This window comes from Erythrolamprus reginae, chromosome 2 (genome assembly GCF_031021105.1).
Source record: "Erythrolamprus reginae isolate rEryReg1 chromosome 2, rEryReg1.hap1, whole genome shotgun sequence".
Taxonomy (NCBI): domain Eukaryota; kingdom Metazoa; phylum Chordata; class Lepidosauria; order Squamata; family Dipsadidae; genus Erythrolamprus; species Erythrolamprus reginae.
This window is the reverse complement of record NC_091951.1, coordinates 83346802-83371982: the sequence shown is the minus strand read 5'-3', so window position 1 is coordinate 83371982 and position 25181 is coordinate 83346802. Positions and strand designations below refer to the sequence as shown.

Here is a 25181-nt window from a genome sequence, read left to right as displayed (position 1 = left end):
CCGGCAAGCCCCGCCCGGACACGTCAGCAGTCAGGCCACGATTGGCCTGACTCTCGGCCAAAGTCTCGCCTCGCGAGACTTCAGCCGAGATCCAAGATGGCGGCCGCCAGGAGTCCGATGTCTCCCCGACCCTCCTGCAAACGCTGCCAGCGGGGTGAGTCCGCTGGCGCTATTGCAGAAGAGACGGAGTAACGACACGGACACAAGAGCTGGATTTAAACTGGGTCATTTTTATTAACATAAATTAGCATAATTTATTCAACTAAATTAGCATAAATTAACATACCTAACTATGACCCCACAATGGACCTGCAGGGTCAAACAATTGCTTCCAGGCGGAAAATGACGTCAGATAAACTTCCTGGGCAACTTATGGGCGTAGCTCCATGCTAGTCCAGGTGAGGGACCCCTCCCTCACCTGAGACCCTGCCATGCACTTGCATGAGGGGGGTCCCGCCGGCTAACCCCTAACAGGGGACTTAAAGGTGCGGGACCCAAAGACAGGTTCCCCCCAACTGCTCAGGTCGCTTCCACCACAAGCTTGGAGAGAACCTGTCAATCATCCCCAAAGATGCCCAACGGAGAACACGCAGTTGCTAAACCACCACCCAGTTTTCCGCCCCTAACCTGCCACAGAGCAGGGGTCAGATCTCTATCTTGGCCCCCCGACTCCCCCCTCTAACCCGCCAGCTCACGCAGAGACGCCTGCAGGTCCTGTAAGAAAAATGGTGTTCCTCTGTTCTGACAGAGGAAGACCAGCAGCCAGGTAAAGCCACAGCTGATCTATGGTGATGAGGGGATGGGCCACTACCACCCCACCCAACTCTCTAACTACCGTACCCAGGGCCTTAATGACTCCACGTCTAACTCGGTGAAGGGCCCTAAGGGAAATGGCGTCCCACCAGTGATCCTCGGGAGGATCTAGACCACACCACTTGCAAGGTGGGCCCCACAGTGCGAAGCCACCGCAGGTCTTCGCGAGCCTGATGGATCCAAAGTAGACCCCCAGGCCCACACAGGTCCTTGCCACCGAGGTGCAAGACCCACCACCTGGGTGCAGCAAAGGGATGCCGCCCTCCCAGGACCATCTGAGCGCAGCAATGGGATGCTGCCCTCCCAGCACCACCTGGGCACAGCAATGTAATGCTGCCCTCCCAGCACCATCTGGGCGCAGCAATGGGATGCCGCCCTCCCAGTACTATCTGGGCGCAGCAAGGGATGCCGCCCTCCCAGCACACATCTGGGCGCAGCAATGGAATGTCGCCCCCAACACCCACTGGGCGCAGCAATGGGATGCCGCCCTCCCAGCACCATCTGGGCGCAGCAATGGGATGCTGCCCTCCCAGCACCATCTGGGCGCAGCAATGGGATGCCACCCACCCAGCACCAACTGGGCGCGGCAATGAGATGCCGCCCTCCCAGTACCAACTGGGCACAGCAATGGGATGCCGCCCTCCCAGCACTATCTGGGCACAGCAATGAGATGCCGCCCTCCCAGCCATAGCGGCAGAAACACCTTTCCCGCCGCACACCCCTTCTCCCCCAGCCAGACGACAACGACCCATCTGCCAACGACAGTTGGGTCCCCCCCGGCGGTACTTGTTGCTGAGTGGCCATCCCACAAACGCTCCATGACCCCAGAGCAACACCGTCGGTCTCGTCCTGACGGGGTTGCATAGAAGAGGGCTAAAAGGTAAACCTGGCATAACACTCACCCCAGACCCTCAGCCGGCCGTTCGTACCCTAAAACAGGCCGCTGACTGCCAACGGACGACTTCCCCGAATCCTCCGTATCGAGAAACCGTAATTCCGCGCTAGTGGCAGCGCCGATACGGAACAAGCGTTCCATAGCCGGTGGGATCGATTCTGGCCTGTCCAAAAAACCTGGAAACTAGAACCCAGCTAGACTAAAGGGATGAAATGAAAGGCACGGAGTGACTCGTCAGCCTGCGATACGGCCCTGGCCTTGCTAACCCATAGGGCCCCACCCAACCTGACACAAGCCACTGCCCTAAAAGGACGGGCCTCATACAGGGAGGCACACAGATCATCCAAAGCCTGACTAATCAGCAACAGCTGCTGCACCGTCAGGGCCCGACGAGCATCGGAGGAGACTCCTCTCCCAGCCCGCCCACATCTTCCGAATGCAGAAGTCACCAGGAAAAATCAGTAAACCCCCCCGCCTTGGACCGAAAGGCGAGGCCGGCTAACCTGGACCTAATAGTCCTAACTGAAAGGCCACGCTGCCTAAGCTGGACGCAAAATATGGCCAGGTATAGAACTGGGGCAGGCCAAATATAAGGGTAACCCTTATCCCGCCTGAAATCCCCAAACTCTTTACCTGCCAGCTGCTAAGCCCCCAGAGTGCCAGGCACCCCAGAGAGGGCCATAGCCCAGCAGGCCTCTACTCTCCACTTCCCAGGAGCCCACCCAGGCTCCAAGGGGGGTCGGGAAAAGCCTCAGGCGACGCACGTGCCCACAGGGCCAGGGTCCAAAACCTGGACAACTGACCACAGGACAGGCGACAGCAATCCCGTTATCCAACCCGGGGACATGTCTAGCCAAAAACAAATTCCCGCAGCATCCGAACACAACTGCAACTCCGCTTCCGAAAGAAGCTCGTGCCTCCAAAATGACAACCCATTAAAACACTCTAAAAAGTCCCGCCATACGCAGAGGTCAGCCCTGACCCCAGCGCATAAGCGGGTACGATGATGGGGCAACGTAGCCCCTACATCGCACTATACAACCTCAGGGAAAAAACGACCCGACAGGCAAAATTCAAAATCCCCGCTAATTCCTGCAGCTGCCTAAGAGTAACCTTCCTGCAGCCCAACACAAGATCAAGCGTAGCCCGGATCTTGACTAACTTATCTAGGGGCAATCTAGAAGATTGCTCCTCTGAGTCCAATTCAATACCAAGGAAGGTAATCTTGGTGGCTGGGCCCTCGGTCTTCTCAGGGGCCAGAGGCACCCCTAACTAAGCACAAAGGGCTTCAAAGTCCTGCATCAGAGCAAAACATCGCACTGAACGCGCAGGCCCCGCCAACAAGAAATCATCAAGGTAGTGAACGACCGAACCCAGACCACTGCGCCTCCGGAGCGCCCACTCAGCAAGGTGCTAAAGCTCTTAAAAAGAGAGCACGAGACAGAGCAACCCATAGGCAAAGCCCTGTCCACATAAAAACCACTTTCAAAGTGGAAACCCAACAGCTCGAAGTCGTCTGGGTGTATGGGGAGGAGCCGGAATGCCAACTTAATGTCGCATTTACCCATAAGGGCTCCAACCCCACACTTCCTAACCGTGGCCACGGCCGCATCAAAGGATGCGTACCGGACCGAACAAAGTTTGTCAGGAATGAAGTCACTCACTGACTCCCCTTTCGGAAAAGACAAGTGGTGAATCACCTGAATTCACCACTCGCCTTTTGGGGTACCACCCCTGATGGGGACACCCTAAGATTCGGGAAGGGCGGCTCCAGGAAAGGCCCAAGGACCCTGCCCTCGGCTACCTCTTCCGTATCTTTGACCTAACGATGTCTTCGTGTCCTTCAACCGAGCTAAGGTTGTCGGACATGAAGGCTTTCCTAACCCCCCATATAAGGGATCCTAACCCCTCAGAAAAACCTAACAAGAGAGCAGCCGCTCTCGAGCGAGGGTGGTAGTCCCTCAACCAACCCTCAAGTGCCTAAAGATCAATTGGGCTGGGCCCCTGTTCCCCCAGTAGGTGGGGGTTATTCCCTGGACCCACTCCCTTCCTATCCCCCCTTTTAGGGGTGGGGGCACACCGAAGCGGCATGGAAACCCCCGCCCTCCCGCACGCATGGCTGTACTTACAAAAGGGGCGAAAACAAGCCCCTTTGCAGCAAACCCATGACATGTGGCGAACGGGTCCCACACTGTGGTGGCCCCCATACCTAATACCCCTGGCCCCGACGGGTAAGCCGTCAAAAGGGGCAGAGGCACTACGGCCTGCGGTGGCGGGGTCCAACCCCCCGCCCCCGACACACCAGGCCCTAGCAGAAAAGCTGCCCCAGGGGCCTGTGCCCCTGCACTAGGAGCCGGGGGGGCCAAACCTGGTTACAGGTGCCCCCCGGAAACCCCAAGAAACTGGTCCCACTCCCGAAACCCGGCGGGGCAAAGGCCTGCCCGGGCAAAGGGAGAAGCGAAGCGGACGGCGTGTGTGGAGGAACCCCACCTGCCCCAAAAGGGGTAGAAGACCTCCAGGGTGGCCCCGGCATCCCGGGGCCTGGCACCGCTGCCATTCGCCCAGGCCGGGCCCTCCATCCGGACTGGGCCCCCACTTCCTCCTGACCCCGTCCCAGGGCCGCCGACGCTGAGGCACCCCCCGTACGCTCGATGACCCTGGCCCAAGAGACAGAAGACATGGGTTGGAGAGAACCGGGTGGCACCAACCCCATTCCCTCCAGCAGGACCCCCCCGGGGGGCCCCTCCTGGTTAGCCCCGGCCCAGGCAGAGGGCCTCATCACCCTCCTAGGCACAGCTACCGGCTGGGCTACCCAAATATTTAATTAAATAATGTTTGACCATAATATATATATATATATATATTAATAATTTGGACCATAATTATTAGTATTATTAGTCTTATTATTATTATTTTTGTTTTACACCATCTTTTTTTCTTTTTACACAGTAATGAAACTGGGGCCGCCCAGGCCCCCAAAAGGGGGCAGCAATTGGCCTCTGCCCAAACAGGCAGCGCAGCAGCAGGAAGCTGCCGCCAAGGGCCTAACTGCCCTCCGTACAGGGGCCATGAACCCGGGGGGGCTGCACATGCGAGCCCTCCGCCCGATCCCCCACACTCCCGAGGGGGTGACCAGAACGATCCCCCCCAGACGAAATAGAGGGGTCAACAGCCGAAATGGCACAAGGCCCAGCCTTCCCGCCGGACCCGAAGCCCCCAGACCGTTCCACGAGCCTCCAATGAGGCTCTCAAAATGGCGGCCGCAACACGCGGCCACCTTTTTACTAAGGGGGGGGGTCACGCCGGACTCCAGCCTAGAGCCTGGTTGCTGCCCGAGAGCTCCAGGTGGAAGAGGGGCAGACCGCAGGCCTCGGATGGGCTGAAGAGGGTCTTTCACCAGCTGCTCGCAATGAGCTGCAGCCTCCTCAAGCCTCCGACGAGGCTTCCAAAGTGACGGCTGACCACGCGGCCGCCGAAAGAGGTTCCGAGAGCAGACATCCGAATGTCTGCTCTCCTGACAAAGTCCGGGTGACAGGCTTAGCCCCGGGCCTGCGCGCCCTTAAATAGGGCCGGCAAGCCCCGCCCGGACACGTCAGCAGTCAGGCCACGATTGGCCTGACTCTCGGCCGAAGTCTCGCCTCGCGAGACTTCAGCCGAGATCCAAGATGGCAGCCGCCAGGAGTCTGATGTCTCCCCGACCCTCCTGCAAACGCTGCCAGCGGGGTGAGTCCGCTGGCGCTATTCTGTCCATCACCAGTTAAGTTAGTAGCTCTGAAGACCATCTACTATGAGGAAGCTACAAAGACCTTTGTGATTGAGTTTATCCAATGATATCCATCATGGGTTGAGTAAGCAAGAGGACAGAGAAATGGCCACTATGGAAAGTAGAGTTTATGGGAACAAGAGGCCAATGATTGATTCCAGAACTTTATGCCAATTCTCGTAGACAATTCCAGACAATAATTGGCAGTTCTAGAGAATAGTTGGATTCTATATTTTCAAAATTGCTCCGTTGCCTGTTTATTTATTTATGACTTACATCTTAAGGGGAAAATTCAAATCATCATACCGCACTTGATATAGTCCAACTTAATTATCTATATAAGTCTATAAGCCTATATTTTGATACCTGTGGATTGAACTGAAAAGCCATAACCTATGCATCGCTTGGAAGCATTCAGGCTTGAGAGTACATCTGCATGTAAATCAGCTTATTTCTATTTTGTACAGTAATGCAATTGTAATTTCCTTTGCTGGGAAGAGATATGTATGCAGGTGCAAATAAGAGACAATTACACTATGAGTGCACTATGGAAGATTTTGTTTCAGATTGGATGTTCTGACTAGAAGCAGAGAGCAATCCCACTCAGAGTTCTACATGAATATTAACAAACACATGTCTCCTGCAGCTACAGAATAAAAATCAAAATAGTATGGACATATGTTCATTCCATTTGGAGGTTTCATGCCCTTTAGACAAGTGCTATCTGATTAAAAGAGCTTTACTTGAAGGAGCTATGCAACTACCTATGAATTAAAAATATTTTCTTACCTGCCACATGTTTTCCTGATATGTCATCGAGTATTACCATTTTTTTTAGCTTGGAGTAAAGATGATAGCAGCTCTAACATATTATTTTAAAAGAAAAGTGTAATATAATACAGAGACCCCACTAGTTTCTGTTTTAGATTTTATCCAAGCCAGAAAAAGACTGATTTTACACAAGCAGCATAACAGGCTTAGACGGAATCCTAGATTCCTAGATTAAAAAAGCTTCCTGCATCCTTGTCTTAATAGGGCTAATTAGCAGAGAAAGAAAGGAATGAGATTTTCTCCAATCTGTATATATGCAAGAAACATATTATTTGTAACAGGATTCAGACATGCTGATCTTCTGTTCACATCTTGCATTTCTTTTCTAATGACAGCACTCTAGAACTCGTTTCAAGGATCCATTTTGTTCCATTCAAAATGGAGGAACAGTTAGTGAAGATGACAAAACTCACTCATATGGCCAAACTGACTTCTTTGATCAGAAAAAAGATAATACAGTGTCCCCTCGATTTTCGCGGGTTCGAACTTTGCAAATAGCCTATACCACGGGTTTTCAAAAAATATTAATTAAAAAATACTTCGTGGGTTTTTTTCTATACCATGGTTTTTCCCACCCGATGACGTCATACACGATCGCCAAACTAATAAATTTTGCAAATAAATAACAAAAAAATAATTATTGTTAATAAATAATTATGTTCATAAATATCAGGATCACTAAGTGTCTTATTCAATGGTGAGTACCAGTAATAATGGTGAGTAAATGGTTGTTAAGGGAATAGGAAATGGTAATTTGGGGGTTTAAAGTGTTAAGGGAAGGCTTGTGATACTGTCCATAGCCAAAAATGGTGTATTTACTTCCGCATCTCTACTTCTTTTGCGGGCGGTCTCGGAATGCATCCCCCGCGAAAATTGAGGGAACACTGTACCTACTTTTATTGCTGACTGAAAACCTCTCATGGCCCCTCATGGACTTTTTGTCTAACACAGAAAAAAGAAACTTATGTATGGTTTTGAAGATTAGGTGGGGCAGATTATAGAAAACAGAGTGTCGTTGTGTAACTGTAGAGAAATTTATAATTGTAAATTTATAATTGCAGTTATAATGGCTGTAAAGAAGCCATTTCTTTGAAGTTTTTTCTTTACAATTTTTCTTCTTTCTCCCTTCTCATTGATCTTTTTCTTCCTTATTTTGCATTTGTTTTTGCCTTTGTCTTTAAAACATTCCATGCAATTATTATTACTATTATTTTAAAAATACTATCTTGTTCAGGAGAAGAATCCAAGAATAATCCAAGTATCATATACTGAAGTGTCTCATTCACTAAGAGAAGGAGTGTCAGATTATCCACAGTGGTGACCCAGTTTTTCTTTACAGCAGAAACAAAATAATATTCTAGCCCACATGCAAAAACATGGACTGAGCTATTCTCATTCATAGCATCTATGTCCTTAAAAAAAATATCCTGCAGCTGTGGCTTAAATAGCTGAGCTACTCTTCTAATCAATTATGCAGTGTGTACTGCACCTTTGACAAACACCGCTTACACCTGAGTCCATGATGCAGATATGAATAGAAATTATATATTAACAGTGTATATATTAAGAGCATTCAGATCTGTTCTTGGAATTGCCTTCATTATTATTATTAGACTTAAGACTGGTATGAATACTGAAATCCTGTGCACTTCTATTTAACAGACTTGAATGGAATTGAGCTACATGAATGATAAAGGATGGGAGTTGGGTATTTCAGATTCTATGTCGCTTTGTTAGTTACATAGAAACAAGTCTCAGCTTTCAAAATCTTCATCTATAAAATCAATTTTTCTTCTGCAAGCATATGTAGTGTTCAGTTTTTAAAAATATATACTACAGATTGAATATGAGAACCACATTCATTCACTGGAAGGTTTGAATTTTGGTTTCTTATTCTTGGGCCACCAGAAATTATTGCTTTCTGATTTTTACCCTTTTCCTTAATCATATCCAGATGTTATAGCTTTAGAATTAAAAAGAAGAATTCAAGAATGCAACTCTAACTGCATCAAATGAGCACAGAAAAATTAATATGTATTTAGAGACACCATTTTCTCTTGATTACCTTTTCAGCTTCTTTAATGGTGAGAATTTGGGGATAAACTCGGTTTAGCTGAAGAATGATTTTGTCAACCAGATGTTCACTCAGTCTGCCATTGCTGGTTAGAAAAGCCGTGTCCTGTCGCAAACGATCACAATAAATCTGATCTATAAAACAGAAACAACCACCACCAGCAAATTATTTCTCTTAAGCATTCGGACCATATTTTACACATACTGTACCTTGAAAATATTTCATGTCATGAAGCTATAACCCTTCTTAGATATGTGCAACATTTAAAGGGGCACTGCAATGCCATGGATGCCATCTTGCCTGGTTTGATCCCTTCTGGAGGCTCCACTTAAGCTACTTACCCTATCAAACTTAAGAATGATCCTTTGCCAGAGTTACGTGTGTATATGAGCCTCTCTAGTGGTATAAATGCTTCTCAATTCGACATAGGATAAGCAATGCTGTGTTGTCTCTTCTGTGTTTGTATTACAAACATTAGGACCATTGCAACCGAGGAAGACATAGGATATGAGTTTCTTCTTTTAAATTGATTTTTTGTAAACATATACAGATTCAGGCTACTGTAGCTTTGTTTCTGTATATTTGACATAATTAACAAAAGAGAATTTCTTGCCTAACATCAGTTCTCTTGAAAGAGGCAGTGTTTCGTTTTCTTTCCTTAATCAAATGAAACACATTTCACAAATCAATGATATCACTCCACATACCTTAATATGTAAACTGATCAAATCAATTTGTGAAATACATAGAAATATAGAAGATTGACAACAGAAAAAAGACCTCATGGTCCATCTACTCTGCCCTTAAACTATTTCCAGTATTTTATCTTAGGACTGATATATGTTTATCCCAGGCATATTTAAATTCAGTTACTGTGGATTTACCAACCACGTCTGCTGGAAGTTTGTTCCAAGCATCTACTACTCTCTCAGTAAAATATTTTCTCACGTTGCTACTGATCTTTCCCCCAACTAACCTCAGATTGTGTCCCCTTGTTCTTGTGTTCACTTTCCTATTAAAAACATTTCCCTTCTGAACCTTATTTAACCATTTAACATATTTAAATGTTTCGATCATGTCCCCCCTTTCCCTTCTGTCCTCCAGACTATACAGATTGAGTTCATTAAGTCTTTCCTGATAAGTTTTATGCTTAAGACCTTCCACCATTTTTGTAGCCACCATTTGGACCAGTTCAATTTTATCAATATCTTTTTGTAGGTGAGGTCTCCAGAACTGAACACACTTGATAGATAGCTTAATCCTGGGGTCCGAAACTCAGTCTGTGGCCTGTTGGGAATCAATCTATGTAAGCAGCAGGCACACATGCAAAATCATCACACCCCCACACACTATCACTGTTGTCAGTCCAGGCTGGGGACAACTGGCTTAATCTTTTCTAGTTACAAGTACCGTATTTTTCGCTCCATAAGACGCAGTTTTTTTCCTCCCAAAGTAGGATGAAAAATCAGCAGCGTCTTATGGAGCGAAGCTGCAGGCAGGGAGGGGGGGGGAGGCGCTGGAGCAGAGGGGGGGGGCGGCGATATACTCACCAAAAGTGTCCCGCCTCTGTCGCCGCCTCTCCTCTTCCCAACCCTGAAGAGAGCCGCGCCTTTCGGCCTCCGGGAGTGCTCGGCCGGGGGACGCCTCCACCGCGCAGGTTTAGGAGGCGGAGCGGCACCGGAGGAGCATTGGCAGTTCCGAGCCTTTGGGAAGGCTACGGAAATCGCTTCAGGAGGCGGGGAGGTCTCGAAGCACCGTTCACCGTGTCTTCGCCTCCGCGCGCTGCCTCCGCCCGGCCGAAAACAAAACGGCTCCAAAAGTCGGCCGGGCTCCCGGGAGGCGGTGCCGACTGTTTCCTCTTCGCTGCAGAGCCACACGGAGGCGAAGACACGGTGCCCGGCCACGCTCCGCCTCCTGGGAGCCCAGCCGATTTTTGGAGCCGTTTTGTTTTCAGCTGGGCTCCCGGGAGGCGGAGCGTGGCCGGGCACCGTGTCTTCGCCTCCGTGTGGCTCTGCAGCGAAGAGGAAACAGTCGCGCACCACCTCCCGGGAGCCCGGCCGACTTTTGGAGCCGTTTTGTTTTCGGCCGGGCGGAGGCAGCGCGTGGAGGCGAAGACACGGTACCCGGCCACGCTCCGCCTCCCGGGAGCCCAGAAAACAAAACGGCTCCAAAAATCGGCTGGGCTCCCGGGAGGCGGTGCGCGACTGTTTCCTCTTCGCTGCAGAGCTGTCGGGAAGAGGCGAAGACAACGGCGCCCTCCACTCTCTCTCCCTCTCTCTCTCTCTCTTTTTCTCTCTGTTGCCGGCGTGGTGAACGAGAGAGAAAGAGAGAGAGAAAGAAAGGAGGGGAGAAAGAATGAGAAAGAAAGCGAGAAAGTAAGCAAGAGAGAAAGACAGGGAAAGAAAGCAAGAGAAAGAGAAAGAGAGGGGGGAAGAAGGGGGAGGGAAAGACATAGAGGGAGGGAAGGAGGGAGAGAGAAAGAACAAAAAAGAGGGAGGAAGGAAGAGAGAAAGGAAGAGGGATGGAGAGAGAGGGAATGAAAGATGAAGGAAGGGAGAGAGAAAGGGGGAGGGAGAGATAGAAAGGAGGGAGAAGGGGGTAGTTAGGGAGAGGGAAAAGGAAGGGCTTGGAGAAAGGCAGGGGGAAAGAAAGATAGAAAGGAAAGAGGGAGGGAGAGATAGAAAGGAAAAAGGGAGGGAGGAAAGAGGGAGGGAGAGTTGGAAAGGAAAGAGGGAGGGAGAGATAGAAAGAAAAGAGGGAGGGAGAGATAGAAAGGAAAGTGGGAGGGAGGAAAGAGGGAGGAAGACATAGAAAGGATAGAATTATGGATGCAAGAACTTGCTCATGTGTGATAGCTACTTTTTGGCTCAAAATATTTTTGTTCTATTTTCCTCCTCTAAAATCTAGGTGCGTCTTATCAGCAGGTGCGTCTTATAGAGCGAAAAATACGGTAGTTACAAGTTATGACCATGTTTAGTGACCATTCAAAGTTCAACAGCCTTGAAAAAAGTGACTTATGGCTGTTCCTTGCAGTTATGGCTGTTCCTTGCAGATTACCTCCAGAACCGCCTGCTACCACATGAATCCCAGCGACCGATAAGGTCCCACAGAGTTGGCCTTCTCCGGGTCCCATCGACTAAACAATGTCGTTTGGCGGGCCCCAGGGGAAGAGCCTTCTCTATGGCGGCCCCAGCCCTCTGGAACCAACTCCCCCCGGAGATTAGAATTGCCCCCACCCTCCCTGTCTTTCGTAAACTACTCAAGACACATTTATACCGTCAGGCATGGGGGAGTTGAGATATTCCTTCCCCCTAGGCCATTACAAGTTATGCATGGTATGTCTGTGTGTATGTTTGGTTTTATAAATAAGGGGTTTTAGTTGTTTTATTATTGGATGGTCATATGTTGTTTTTATCATTGTTGTTAGCCGCCCCGAGTCTACAGAGAGGGGCGGCATACAAATCCAATAAATAATATTATAATAATAATATAATTATTGTTGTTGTTGCTGTTGCTGTTGCTGTTGTTGTTGTTGTTATTATTATTATTATTATTATTACCATAGCAGATCCCCAAGGCCTTGTGATTAAAACTCAAGTGCCTGAAAATCAGCATGTATTTATGATGGTTGCAATATCCTAAGCAGGGGTGGATTCCTCCCAGTTCGGACTGGATTGCTCGAACTGATAGTGACTGCTGGTGATGTCATGATGGCATCACGGATCCGGTTTGGTTGGTGCTGACCCCTGGGTGCCACCATCTTTTTGGGAGGATTTTCTCCCACAATTTGTTTACTGCTTGGAAGTTTCTTCTCTGCTGCTGCTTCTCTGCTGCTGCTTGAAAAAGGGCTCTCCTGCCCATCCCCAGGTTTATACTTACCTTTATTCTCTCACCCAAAGTATAGTTGATCAGGTGTTTTAGCTGATTCTAGCTACTGACCATGCGGAGAAGGCAGGTCCACTGCATTAGTGGATATGCACATGCATGCAAAACATCACAAAGTGAACAGGTGGCAAAGGTAAGTGGAACTCACCCCTGATCCTAAACTCATGGAATTGCCCTTTGCAATCTTTGCAGCTGACAAGGAAAGTCAACAGGGGGAAACCAAGTTCACTTAGAACCACATAGTTTACTTAACAACTGCAGTAATTTACCATAACTATAGCAAACAAACAAACAAAAATTGTAAAATCAGACGTGATTCACTTAACAACTCTTATTTTTGCTAACTACTCTAGCCCCAGGTCTGCTCTCTCAGCAAATAGTATCTTACAGGATATCACAAACTCTGAAATTACTATATGCTTAAATGAATTCTATTAGATTCCATTATAGAAACTGAAGATGAACCACGGTTATTTCTCTGAAACAGAAGTACCTGTGTTTTTAAAAGCAACAAAATAAAAAGATCAATAGATTAATTTGAATAGATTCTGAATGTTTTTATAGCACTGAAAAAATGCATGAAGTTTACTAGGTTTCATGTATGCAAATTCAAGATTTCCAACAAACCAGGTTTAAGGTCTGCAATTATGATGCATTAAAGATATAATTTGTTTATTTACCTTATGCTTCCCATTAGTTCAAAAAAAAAATCACTACTGTACTGGGATTGAGTAATTGGAAAGTATGGTTTAATATTATACTCAATATAATGTGCTCAATATTCTCATTTTGTTTAATATCAGAAGGTTGTCTCTAGTTACACCAAAATACACATAGTATCTTATTTGTACAATATTACATATTTGATTGATATTAACAAGTGTAAGAAGTGGAATTTTATTATTGTAAGAAGTGAACGTGTAAAAAAGCTATTGCAGAACAAGGTGTAACTATATTGCTTAAAATGGTTTTAAAAGTCATATCTAAAAGATACAATCAACATTTCATCCAAATAATCAACCATGTTTTCACAAAAGGACGACAAACACTATAACAACCTCATTTTTCATCAAAAGAAGAAACAACTACAGTAAAATCTAAGATCTCTCATAAAATCTAATAAATTAAAGATCTAAGAATATTGTATATAATAGATGCCCCCAATCCCTGGGCCGTAGAACACTATTGGGCCATCAGCTGTTTGCACTCGGGCTGCAGAAACAGTAGGTGAGCATGTGAATCCCCACTTGCACAAGTAACGGGGGATCATGGAAACATGCACTCTATTTGCGTGAGCGATGGGAATGAACCACCCTCTCTCTCCCGCCCACTGGTCTGGAAAGCTGGAAAGGTTGGGGAACTCAGGTACATAACACCTAAATTACAATAAAATGATAATGATTTAAATCACTAGTAAAAAGGCTTGATTTAAATTAACTCAATTTAAATCATAATTTTTAAAGAACAATTGTCATCCCTGTCTCACAGTGGCTCCTCCTCTGACCCACTGTTGACTCACCGACTGTCTCAATATTGGAGAATATACAGCCTCATGTTACATACTGTATTTTTTAGACTATAGGACTAAAATTTGGGTGTGTCTTATACTCTGTGTGTAGCTTTTTTAAAGCTCTTTCTCCCAGCCCTAATGAGGTGCTAACAATCTTCCTGGCTTGCAGGCTTGTTTTCATTGCTACTCCAATGGGTTTTTTCCCCAGCCCTAATGAGGTGCTAACAATCTTCCTGGCTTGCAGGCTTGTTTCATTGCTAACCCATCCCAAAAAGCTTTTTTCAGCCTAAAGAAGGGCTAATGATCTTTGCAGCTTGCAGGATTTTTCATTGTTACTCCAAAGTTTTTTTCTAGCCCCAAGGCTTGTTTTCATTGCTATTCCTTCCAAAAAAGGTTTTTTTCAACCCTAACCAGGGGATAAACTGATGCGCTGAAGCTGACCAGACTAAGGATGCTAGCCAGATAGATAACTGGTAGGTAGATTTCCCCCCCTATTTTCCTGCCCCAAAACTAAGGTATGTTAATTCTGGTGTATCGTATACATCAAAAAATATGGTAACTAAGCTCCATTTCATGTTGAATAAACTAAGTTATTAATGCATCTTAAATAGAAAACTATCTTTAGCTAGATTTTTACTCCTAAACCATTTTACTAAATAAATGTGATAAAAATAAAACAAAATCCAATTTAAATTTTTAAAAAATCCAATTTAAATTTAAAAAACCCAATTATAATCAAGTTTAAACTTGATTTTTATTCACCCTGTTTAAAACTATTAATAACAATGAAATGATATCTGACATTTAAAGAATTATAGTTTTAATGAATGCACTGTGGGAGAGTGGCCCATCAGAGTTTTACAGATCTTCTATTCTGCAATGTAGTGTCTAGAAACAATCGCACTCCCACACATACAAATAAAAGCACAGCTCTGGTATGTAGACAACATCTTTGTCATCATAAAAAAAGCAACAACTAAAGAAGACACAGGAAACGAACACATCTTCAAAGAAATAAAATTCACAAAGGAGGAATCAACATACTATCACCCACACTAATCAAGTGTTCCACTACTAGAGTAACAACCCAACCTCCTACAAGAGGAGCTATGTAAGAACATTATTCATACAAATGCAAACACATTTTAGTAACTTAGAACACCAGAAAAAGGAAACAGACTGTCTATGCAACTTCTTTTAACAAAATGTATACCCACACAACTTTATCAAAAAGTGCCTGACCACTTCACCCACTACAGCACAACCAGCACAACCTATGAAAAGGAAAACAGTATCATACATAAAAATATCTCAGAAATAACACCAGACTATTAGAACAACATGGTATAACTGGAGCACAGAAGCAACTAAAACTCTCTAAAACATCTTAAGTAAATCAAAAGGAAAAAAAACCCTAAGTCTTCTGAAGCTACAGTGTAACCATCACAATAGCCATTATGAAGGATAGGCAGGCAGAAGATTAGTACTGTATAGCCCAGTGTTGGGTTCCTACTGGTACAGTCCACTCTGTTGCTCTAGTAGCGGCCCGCTGATTTGCATAATTTGCGTGCAACAGCTCCTCTACCATCTTTGCCAGGCCATTGTGTATGCCATCTTTTTTCCTGAATTTTACCCCCTTTTTTGCTTCCTCCACATGTGCAGAAGCAAAAAATCGCTGAGATCACACGCATGAGAACATCCCCTTGTGAGATTTTGCTTCTCTGCATGTGCAGGAAGCAAAATCATGTGAGAAAACGCACGTGCTTGCGTGTGCGGGGAAAACATGGCGATGCGTGCACAGCGCATGGTATCAAGGTAAGAGGAGCCCCTGGTATAGCCCACCCGTGAATTAGGAGGCACACAATGAAAACTCCTTAATCTCCTAACACAGCAGACTCAAGCATAGTCTCAACTGGAAAACTGAGCATAATAAATCCAAAATCACCAGGGAATTCCCAGAAGTTTGGCATTCAGACAAGTCAATTTATTAATCAGATAGTTATCAACCAGTCAGCAATAAAATCAGCTATCAGTAGACAAGAAGAGATAAACCTCATTTACTATATATACCCGGGATGGGTAACTTGTGGCACACTTGTGATAGACGACAGATAGACAAACAGACAGACAGACAGAGATAGCAAAACAGACAGATGCATGATCGAGACAAACTCGTATATAAAGGAACCTCAAACATATGTTTTAAATGTGAACAACTTGAAGGGACTTTTTATCATGCTTGGTGGAGGGAGGGGAATTAAAACTTTAAAAGATTGTATTCAAATGCATAGAGTATATTGGTACAGAGAATATTAAAGATTAATGTACAGTTGAAATGAGAACTTTTCATTTTAGAAACATATCATGGAAGGTTGTTTGAGTGTATGATATTAGAAGGCACACAAAGCATTGCCCTATTTCAGCTCCAGTGCGCATGCGACCTGCTGATTTTTGGCCTTGGGGAAGGCCGTTTTCACCCTCCGGAGTGTGAAAAACAACCAAAGGGCAAACTGAAAGTTTGGAAAAACGGACTTCCAGTTTACCATTTTTCCGAACTTCTGGTTGGCCCATTCAGCTGTTTTTTGCCATCCCCATTAGCTTCAGGAGTCCAGAATCTTCAGTGAGGCCTGTGCACATGTGTGTGTGAAGTGTGGAGAGGGTTGTGTGCATGCATGGGTTACAGTGTGAGGGGTAGTGCACATCCACCAGGGGAGGGCATGGGCGTGGGCACAAGCACTAGTGTGCACACACACCTTTTTTGCACACGAGCCAAAAAAGGTTCGCCATCACTGGTATACACCATCCAAAGAGAAGGTAAAAATGTAGGAAACAAAAAGAACAGAAGACACCCTCTCAAGCACCCTATACCCAGATAAGCAGGGACTAATACTAGACAAACAAGCACAAACCAATATCCTAATCAAGGAAATACCAAGAATAAACTATACCCACCTCACCAATACTGGCAAGACAAACTGCTGTATATAAACCAGAAGCAACCTCTCAGATCATTAGCACTGATTTGGTAATGAGATGTCTGCAAGTAAATAACCTTGTTCAGAGAGCCTCAATCTAACATAACTATTCCAGGTTAACAGAAAATAAAATGGAGAAAAGAACTACAGTAGTACCTTTTCAAGTAAACACAGTGTATCACTAAATAACCATGTCAGTAAGTACATCAAAGAAACAAATAATTCAGCTATTTTTGTTTGTGGAACAAGAGGAAAGCTAATAAAGGAAAATGCTCTTTATTTTGGTTTTGGCACAGATGATAAACAGAGGCTTTGCCTCAGTTTGCACAAAGCAGGCAATTATGGAACTCTGAATGACCAGGTCATTATAATAACTGCAGGTGTATGAGGCCCAATCCACCTCCTTCTTTCCCTTGTTTCTTTGAAAGAATCAGATAAATCCATACAAACTGAGAAGTTGATTGCTACTGGCACCAAAACTACAGTGGTACCTCTACTTAAGAACGCCACTACTTAAGAACTTTTCTAGATAAGAACCGGATGTTCAAGACTTTTTTGCCTCTACTAAAGATCCATTTTCTACTTAAGAACCCAAGCCCGGAAAAATTTCCCAGGAAATTTGAGAGCGGCATGAAGGCCCGGCCAGTTACTTGCCATTCCCCCTTTAATCCCAGACATCTCGGGCTTTTCTGGGCTGTCAAAGGAGCCTTTCGATGGCACTTAAGGAGGCTTTGGCAGTCCAGAGCGAATGGAGCATTTTCCTTTCTCTAGGCGCTTGGAAAGGGAATAAACCTCTGCCAGCACCAGAGAAAAGAAATGCTCCCTTCGCTCTTGGCAGCCCAGAGCGAATAGAGCATTTTCCTTTCTCTGGGCGCTGCTTCAGGGTCCCTCTTTTTTTTTTTAGCCTTAAAGTTTTGGATTTTTTTTTATTCCCCTCACCTCACCTTCTTCTTTCAGCAGCGACTGTCCCCCTCCTTTTCTGCCTCCTCCTCCCACCCAAATTCGGAGCTTTTATTTCTTTTCTAATGGGTTTGCATGCATTGTTTGCTTTTACATTGATTCCTATGGGAAAAATTGCTTCTACTTACAAACTTTTCTACTTAAAAACCTGGTCATGGAATGAATTAAGTTCTTAAGTAGAGGTACCACTGTATAAAGTATATAATGCATCATGTATAAGGTATATAATGCATCATTATATAATGCATAATTATTTGAAAGGGAGTAGTTATGAAACTGTTAAAACCTAGGCAACTTCTCAGACCCAGATTTGGAAGCATTTCATGATTTCTGATTGTTGAGGTTTCTGCAGTCTCTGATCATCCCAAGGAAAGCAAGCAACAAGGAAAAGCAGTTTTCTTGCTTTTTGCAAGGTCCTCAGTTTGGCAATTTTGGAACTGGGATACCAAATTAAATTGGCACACAGTGTTATCAGTATGTGCAACTCTTGTTTTACAGAGACTAGAAATTTATTAGCAAATAAAATGTAAAGCACATAAATCCACTGGACTTGGGTAACCAGGTTTAAATAATAATAATAATAACATTCATGTAATAATAAGTTTAAATAATAAATACAACTTTCTTTGGCTAGGGGGACAATATGAATCCATATTGTCCATGTGGACTGAATGGAATGATTGGGGTATTTTTATGGTCTTTTGGTTTAGATTTTTAATTAGTTAATTGGATTAAGATATTGTGTGCTATATATTTTATATGCTGTAAGCCTTGCAGAGGGGAAACATAGAAATCCAATTAATTAATAAATAAAATAAATAAATAATATCCTAGAAACTTAAATGTTTTGATTTGACCGTAAGATTGTTTTGATTAGATATAAAAAATATATGAACAATGGATGGCAAATCTGGGGGAAAAAAGAATGTATAAGGAAGCAACCCTGGCTTTTGCGGACTTTGAGTTGTACAAAAAACAAAAAGGGGGAGAGGGGTTATTGCTCATTGCAGTGAATAGAACTAGCAATTAAAACAAGTAGTTTTTGGACTGTGCTCCCTGAAGCTGCAGCCCAGAGCTTCCCACAGATATTCCATTAAATCCAATAAGTCAACAATTTTCAGTGGGACCAAGTCTACTTTTCTGTTTTATCATACCACACTTAAAAGGTCTAAGATTAAGCAACTGAGAGAACATATAACAACTCAGAACTGCTCCAATTTCCTCAATGACCTTTTAAAAAATAACAGGCATGGGCTCTCAGAAAGAAGCCATAGAAAGGTGTCTGGCTCTGAATACAAAAACAAAAGTTCTTAGGCCTTTTTAGAATAGAATTAGCAATAGCATTTAGACTTATATACCGCTCCATAGTGCTTTTACATCCCTCTCTAAGTGGTTTATTGTTCTCAACAATCTGGCTCCTCATTTTACCTACTTCGGAAGGACGGAAGGCTGAGTCAACCTTGAGCCAGTGGTGAGATTTGAACTGCTGACATACAGCTAGCAATTAGCTGAAGTAGCCTGCAGTGCTGCACTCTAACCACTGCAACACCCTGGCTCTTATTCTGATTAAGAAACAGCTTCAGATTATGATGAATGATAGATACCAAAAAATTAACCTGAAGGGCAGCATTGTGAAGTAAAAATAAATAAAATTCTAAATGGATAATTTGTGGACATGTTAAAAAAAAACAGCCATTCACTTCAGAATAAAACCCAGCCTTCATAAAAGTGTTAAAAACACTATCTGAAATGGTCTCCGCGTGGGTGACTGAATTGTTATACCTATGTATTTTTTGAATACTGTTAAATCATCTGAAAGGAAAGCTATTTGGTGCTGCTTATTACAGATACTTCAGGACAGGACATACATATAATTTTGGCCACAGTAAAAGCTAATAAGTGCACCACGTGATTTCCTTCAGTGTCTCATCTTAGAACATCTAAAAGGATCATTGTTCGCCATCAATCAAATGACAACATGCATCCCAAGCACTTATTACGGGCAGCCCCAACAGCACATCCTGCTTCAGCTCTGCTTTTAAAGTCCCGCAGGACATGAATCTGGCAAGAGCAGCTTTTCTTGCCAAGTTCATTCTGCCCTTCTTACACTTGAAGGCGTACAAGCCTTTCATATCCCCCTTTCCCTTCTAGGATCAGCCACAGGAGGTAGCTCAGTCCAAAGTTATTCCATGTGTTTTGGTTGCAAACAGATCTGAATGCAAGTCACACCCATGTCCTAACTGAGCTTTCTACTCAACAGCTCAGAAAGATCCATTCAGCTATGGATTCACAACTGCCTGTGCATACTACTATGGATAGTCCTCGACTTACAAACATGATTGAGCCCAAAACTTTCATTGCTAAGCAAGACAGTTGTGAATTTTGCACCATTTTACAAAACTAAGTGAATCACTGCAGTTGTTAAGTTAGTAACACAGTTGTTAGGTGAACCTAGCTTCCCTATTGATTTTGCTTATCAGAAGGTTGCAGAAAGTAACCACATGTCCTCAAGGTACTAGAACAGTCATACATATGAGCCTGTTGCCAGCCATTTGAATTTTGATCACATGCTGCAACAGTTGTATGAAAATCAATCATAGGTCATTCTTTTCAATGCCATTGTAACTTTGAACTTTTATTAAACAAATGATTATTAAGTCAAGGACTACCTGTATTAAAAATGTACAAACTCTATCCTATTTTTACGCTACAGTAGTTATTAGAATTGTGCAAATTTTCCAATTTGACTTTGAATTGGGTGTTTCAAAACGCACTGGAGCATATTTTTCTAAATCTGTTCAGATGGGGTCTCAAGAGAGATTAAGAGCCAAAAAGAAGAAAATTCACATGCAGTTCACAAGTAGACTTACAATCCTAGGTTTAGAAAGCTTAGAACCACATCACCTTAAACACGACCTAATCATCTGCTACAACTTCCTTCCTGTCAACGTCTACTTCAGCTTCAACCACAACAACATACAAGCACACATAGATACAAACTTAAAGTAAACCACTCTAAACTCAGCTGCAGGAAATGCAACTTTAGTAACTAAGTAGTTAATGCATGGAACACACTACCAAACTCTGTAGTATCATCTCCTAACCCCCAAAATTTATCCTTAGACTATCCACTGTTGACCTCTCCCGATTTCTAAGAGGTCAGTAAGGAGCGTGCATAAGTGCACCAGAGTGCTTTCTGTCCCCTGTCCTAATGTTTCTCTTTTACTAGTATCATGTATATAAATATTATTATATCTCTGTATACCACCAATACGTACTTGACAAAACAAACAAACAAACAAAAAGTTAAATCCAGCCAATTTTCTATTACTAGAGTTTTGCCTCTTGATCAAGAGTTCAAGAGGAGTGTTGGTTTTTATTTTTAAAAAAATAATTTTTATTTACATATAAACAATTAAACAATAACGACAGACAATACATTTGCATCTAAACAATATACAATAAACACACTAAAATTAAAAGACGACCATATGATATATCTCCCCTCCCCTCCTGGGGCTGGTTCTATTCACAGCCTCCTTTTTGTTCTTAGCGGTATTAACACCAATGGTTTAATCAAAAACATGTAGTTTGTGATTTATATTATATAATATTGCATTTAAGTTCTTATTTGGTATTGGTTTTTAAACTAGCAGATTCTGCAGCCTGAAAATTTTGAAACCCGGTGCACTGCAGACAACACATTAAAGCAGCCCCTTCTCTTTCCAGGAGCACATAGTAGTTGTTTTACTGAGTAACAGGCATACTACATACCCAGTGCCCCAGGAGCAACTAAGCACTGCAAACAAGGCCTCAATTCTCTCACCATATCATCATTGCCCTAGTTTCTAGAAAACAGGTTTCTGACAAGAGTTAGGAGACAGAACACAGCATTTTCTCTGACCTCTTTCTCTAAAAAGGAGTCGTATTGCAGCAGCTTCCATGGTTACAATGCATAATAAGCCACTTCAACCTTCTGGAAGACCATGAAATGTGACTCTTCCCACCAAGTATTCAATTAGGTTGGGGGCTGAGCCAGGAGATTGATAGAGGGTTAGAATGGCCCCAGGTGAGAAGGATTCTTTCTGGTTTTGTTGCCTTTTTATTGGCTACTGTTAACTAGCTAGGATCATTCTGAGACAGGCAGCTATACAGTTCTTTAAAAAAATACATAAATGCAATCAATCAATCAATCAATCAATCAATCAATCAATAAGTCTCCCCTTCCAAACAGTCTATATATCCTACCATAATTACATTTCTCACATTCTCTTTAGAAGTAATTGAAAGTAGCACCATCTTACTCAGCCGGTGAACACTTCTGTTACTTTAACCAAGTTAGCAACCCATTTGCTGTTTAAGAAACAAAGCGAAGTAAAATAGCATATAATCCCAGCGACTAATAAGGTCCCACAGAGTTGGCCTTCTCCTGGTCCCATCAACTAAACAATGTCGTCTGGCGGGCCCCAGGGGAAGAGCCTTCTCTGTGGCGGCCCCAGCCCTCTGGAATCAACTCCCCCCAAAGATTAGAACTGCTCCCACCCTCCTTGTCTTTCGTAAACTACTCAAGACCCACCTATACCACCAGGCATGGGGGATTTGAGACATCTTTCCCCCAGGCTCCTTATAATTTATGTTTGGTATATATGTGTTGTTTGGTTTTAATATGATAGGGCTTTAGTTATTTCTTTTAATATTAGATTTGTGCTGCTATAATATTGTTTTTATCATTGTTGTGAGTCGCCCCAAGTTTTCGGAGAGGGGCGGCATACAAATCTAATAAATTATTATTATTATTATTATTATTATTATTATTATTATTATTATTATCATCATCATCATCATCATTATCATCCTACTTACAAATATCTTCTGGATCAAGTGCAGAACTTTTAAAGGATATGTGAGACTTGCCTGATGATAACAAGAGGAAAGGTGCTCAAGTTTAAAGAGATAAGCAGATGATCAGAAAAAGATAGAATAACATCTAGGAAGCAGACAAGAAAGAAACAATTTTTTCTCAACCTTAGCAACTTTTAAGGTGTCTGGACTTCAATTCCCAGCATACAGGCTGGGGAATTCTGGAAGTTGACGTCCACACATCTTTCTTTCTTTCTTTCTTTCTTTCTTTCTTTCTTTCTTTCTTTCTTATTTATTTATTTATTTATTTATTTATTTATTTATTTATTTATTTATTTATTTATTTATTTTACTTATTAATGGGATTTGTATGCCTCTGTGTGGACTCCGGGCAGCTCACAACAAACAAGGAATACATAATAAAACAATTTGATCCAATTAATAATAATTAAAAGACTTAAAAAACATCCTAAAAATTAAAAGATTCAGTTAACATTCACTCAATCAATAATTTATTCTAAACACATTCGTTGGTCACGGGAAAGATCTAATGACCCCAGGCCTGGCGGCAAAGATGAATCTTCAAACTTTTTCAGAAAGCAAGGAGGATGGGGGCGGTGCGAATCTCTGGGGGGAGCTGGTTCCAGAGGGCCGGGGCCCACACAGAGAAGGCACTTCCCCTAGGCCTCACCAGCCGACATTGTCTGGTAGATGGGACCCTGAGAAGGCCAACTCTGTGGTACCTCACCGGGCGCTGGGATTCGTGGGGCAGAATCTCACTAAGGGTGAGAATCTTGCTAAGGATGAGAAACACTAAGATAGAAAAGGAGGAGAGAACAAGAACATGCGTATTCAGAAGGAAGAGAATATGTGCTGTGCCGGGAGACAAGGAAAAAGGAAGGAGTGATTCAATGGAAACTATAAGGAACCCAGAGCACTCGTTTCAAATGCACAAACTCTTCAGGATTACGGAAAGAACATTTCATTAGAATTGTAGCAACTCTTATTTTCCAGCCTTAGCAACCCTTAAAAAGCACCCTTGGAGCCTTTGCTGAAACCCCCAAAACTTTAAGCTTAGTTTTAACCAAAGCTTCCCCAAACCCCCAAAACTTTAACCTTAGACTATCTACAGTTGACCTCTCCCCATTTCTAAGAGGTTTGTAATATTAATATTAATAATAATAATAATAATAATAATATATTATTATTATTATTAATAATAATAATAATAATATATTAATAATAATAATAATAATAATAATAATAATAATAATAATAATATTTTTCAATTCTGGCTTTGACAGCATTTGTTCTAATGGCCCGGCACAAGAACAGGCCATTAGAACAAATGCTGTCAAAGCCAGAATTGAAAAATCAACAGACGATCCAAAGTGCATACTCTGAAAAGAAACAGATGAAACAATCGATCACATACTCAGCTGCTGCAAAAATATCGCATAGACTGACTACAAGCATAGACATGATGCTGTAGCACAGATGATCCACTGGAACTTGTGCCGGAACTACCATTTACCAGTGGCAAAGAACTGGTGGGATCATAAGCCCGAAAAAGTGGTTGAAAATGAGCAAGCAAAACTACTGTGCGACTTCCGACTTCAGACTGACCGAATTCTGAACCATAACACACCAGACATTGTGATCATGGAGAAAAAGAAAGTATAGATCATCGACATCACAATCCCAGGGGACAGCAGAATTGAGGAGAAGCAGCTAGAGAAATTAGTGAAATACGAAGATCTAAAAATCGAGCTGCAACGACTCTGGCATAAGCCAGTGAAAGTGGTCCCAGTGGTACTTGGCACGCTGGGCGCAGTACAAAAGGATCTCAGCGGACATTTGAAAACTATCGGAATTGACAAAATCTCCATCTGTCAATTGCAAAAGGCCGCTTTACTGGGATCGGCAAACATAATTCGCCGCTACATCACGCAGTCCTAGGTGCTTGGGAAGCGCCCAACTGGTGGTGAAATACGAAATCCAGCATAGTGATCTCGTTTGCTGACATAATAACATAATAACATAATTGTACTGACATGATATTATTATTATTATTATTATTATTATTATTATTATTATTATTATTATTATTATTATTATTTCAGTACAACACAGCAAACGAGATCACTATAACATTGGATTTGTATATTGTATTACTGTTGTCAGCTGCTCCGGGTCCTCGGAGAGGAGCGGCATACAAATCTAATTAATAATAATAATGATAATAATAATAATAATTATTATTATTATTATTATTATTATCATCATCATCATCATCATCATCATCATCATTATTATTATTATTAATTAGATTTGTATGCCGCCCCTCTCCGAGGACTCGGAGCAGCTAACAACAGTAATACAATATACAAATCCAATGTTAAAAGCAAAAACAGTTTTAAAACAGTTTTGAAAACAATCATACAACCCAAACAAACCATACATAAAATGGAGCAGACGAGGGGAATCAATTTCCCCATGCCTGGCGGCAAAGGTGGGTTTTCAGGAGTTTGCGAAAGGCAAGGAGGGTGGGGGCAGCCCTAATCTCCGGGGGGAGTTGATTCCAGAGGGTAGGGGCCGCCACAGAGAAGGCTCTT

At 43.3% G+C, this 25181-nt stretch overlaps 1 protein-coding gene across 6 annotated transcripts in view; it reads right to left on the bottom strand.

The window, feature by feature from the left end:
- Positions 1-25181, bottom strand: part of CARD19 (caspase recruitment domain family member 19) — a 51650-nt gene that overhangs the window by 17384 nt on the left and 9085 nt on the right. For 3 of the 6 annotated variants that reach the window (XM_070738529.1, XM_070738528.1, XM_070738530.1), the window contains one exon: positions 8368-8510. In XM_070738529.1, the coding sequence (XP_070594630.1) occupies positions 8368-8510 (143 nt within the window). Of the gene's footprint in view, positions 1-8367; positions 8511-21480; positions 21551-21610; positions 21784-25181 lie in introns of those variants that run through there. The other 3 variants (XM_070738526.1, XM_070738531.1, XM_070738527.1) reach the window with 2 other exon arrangements.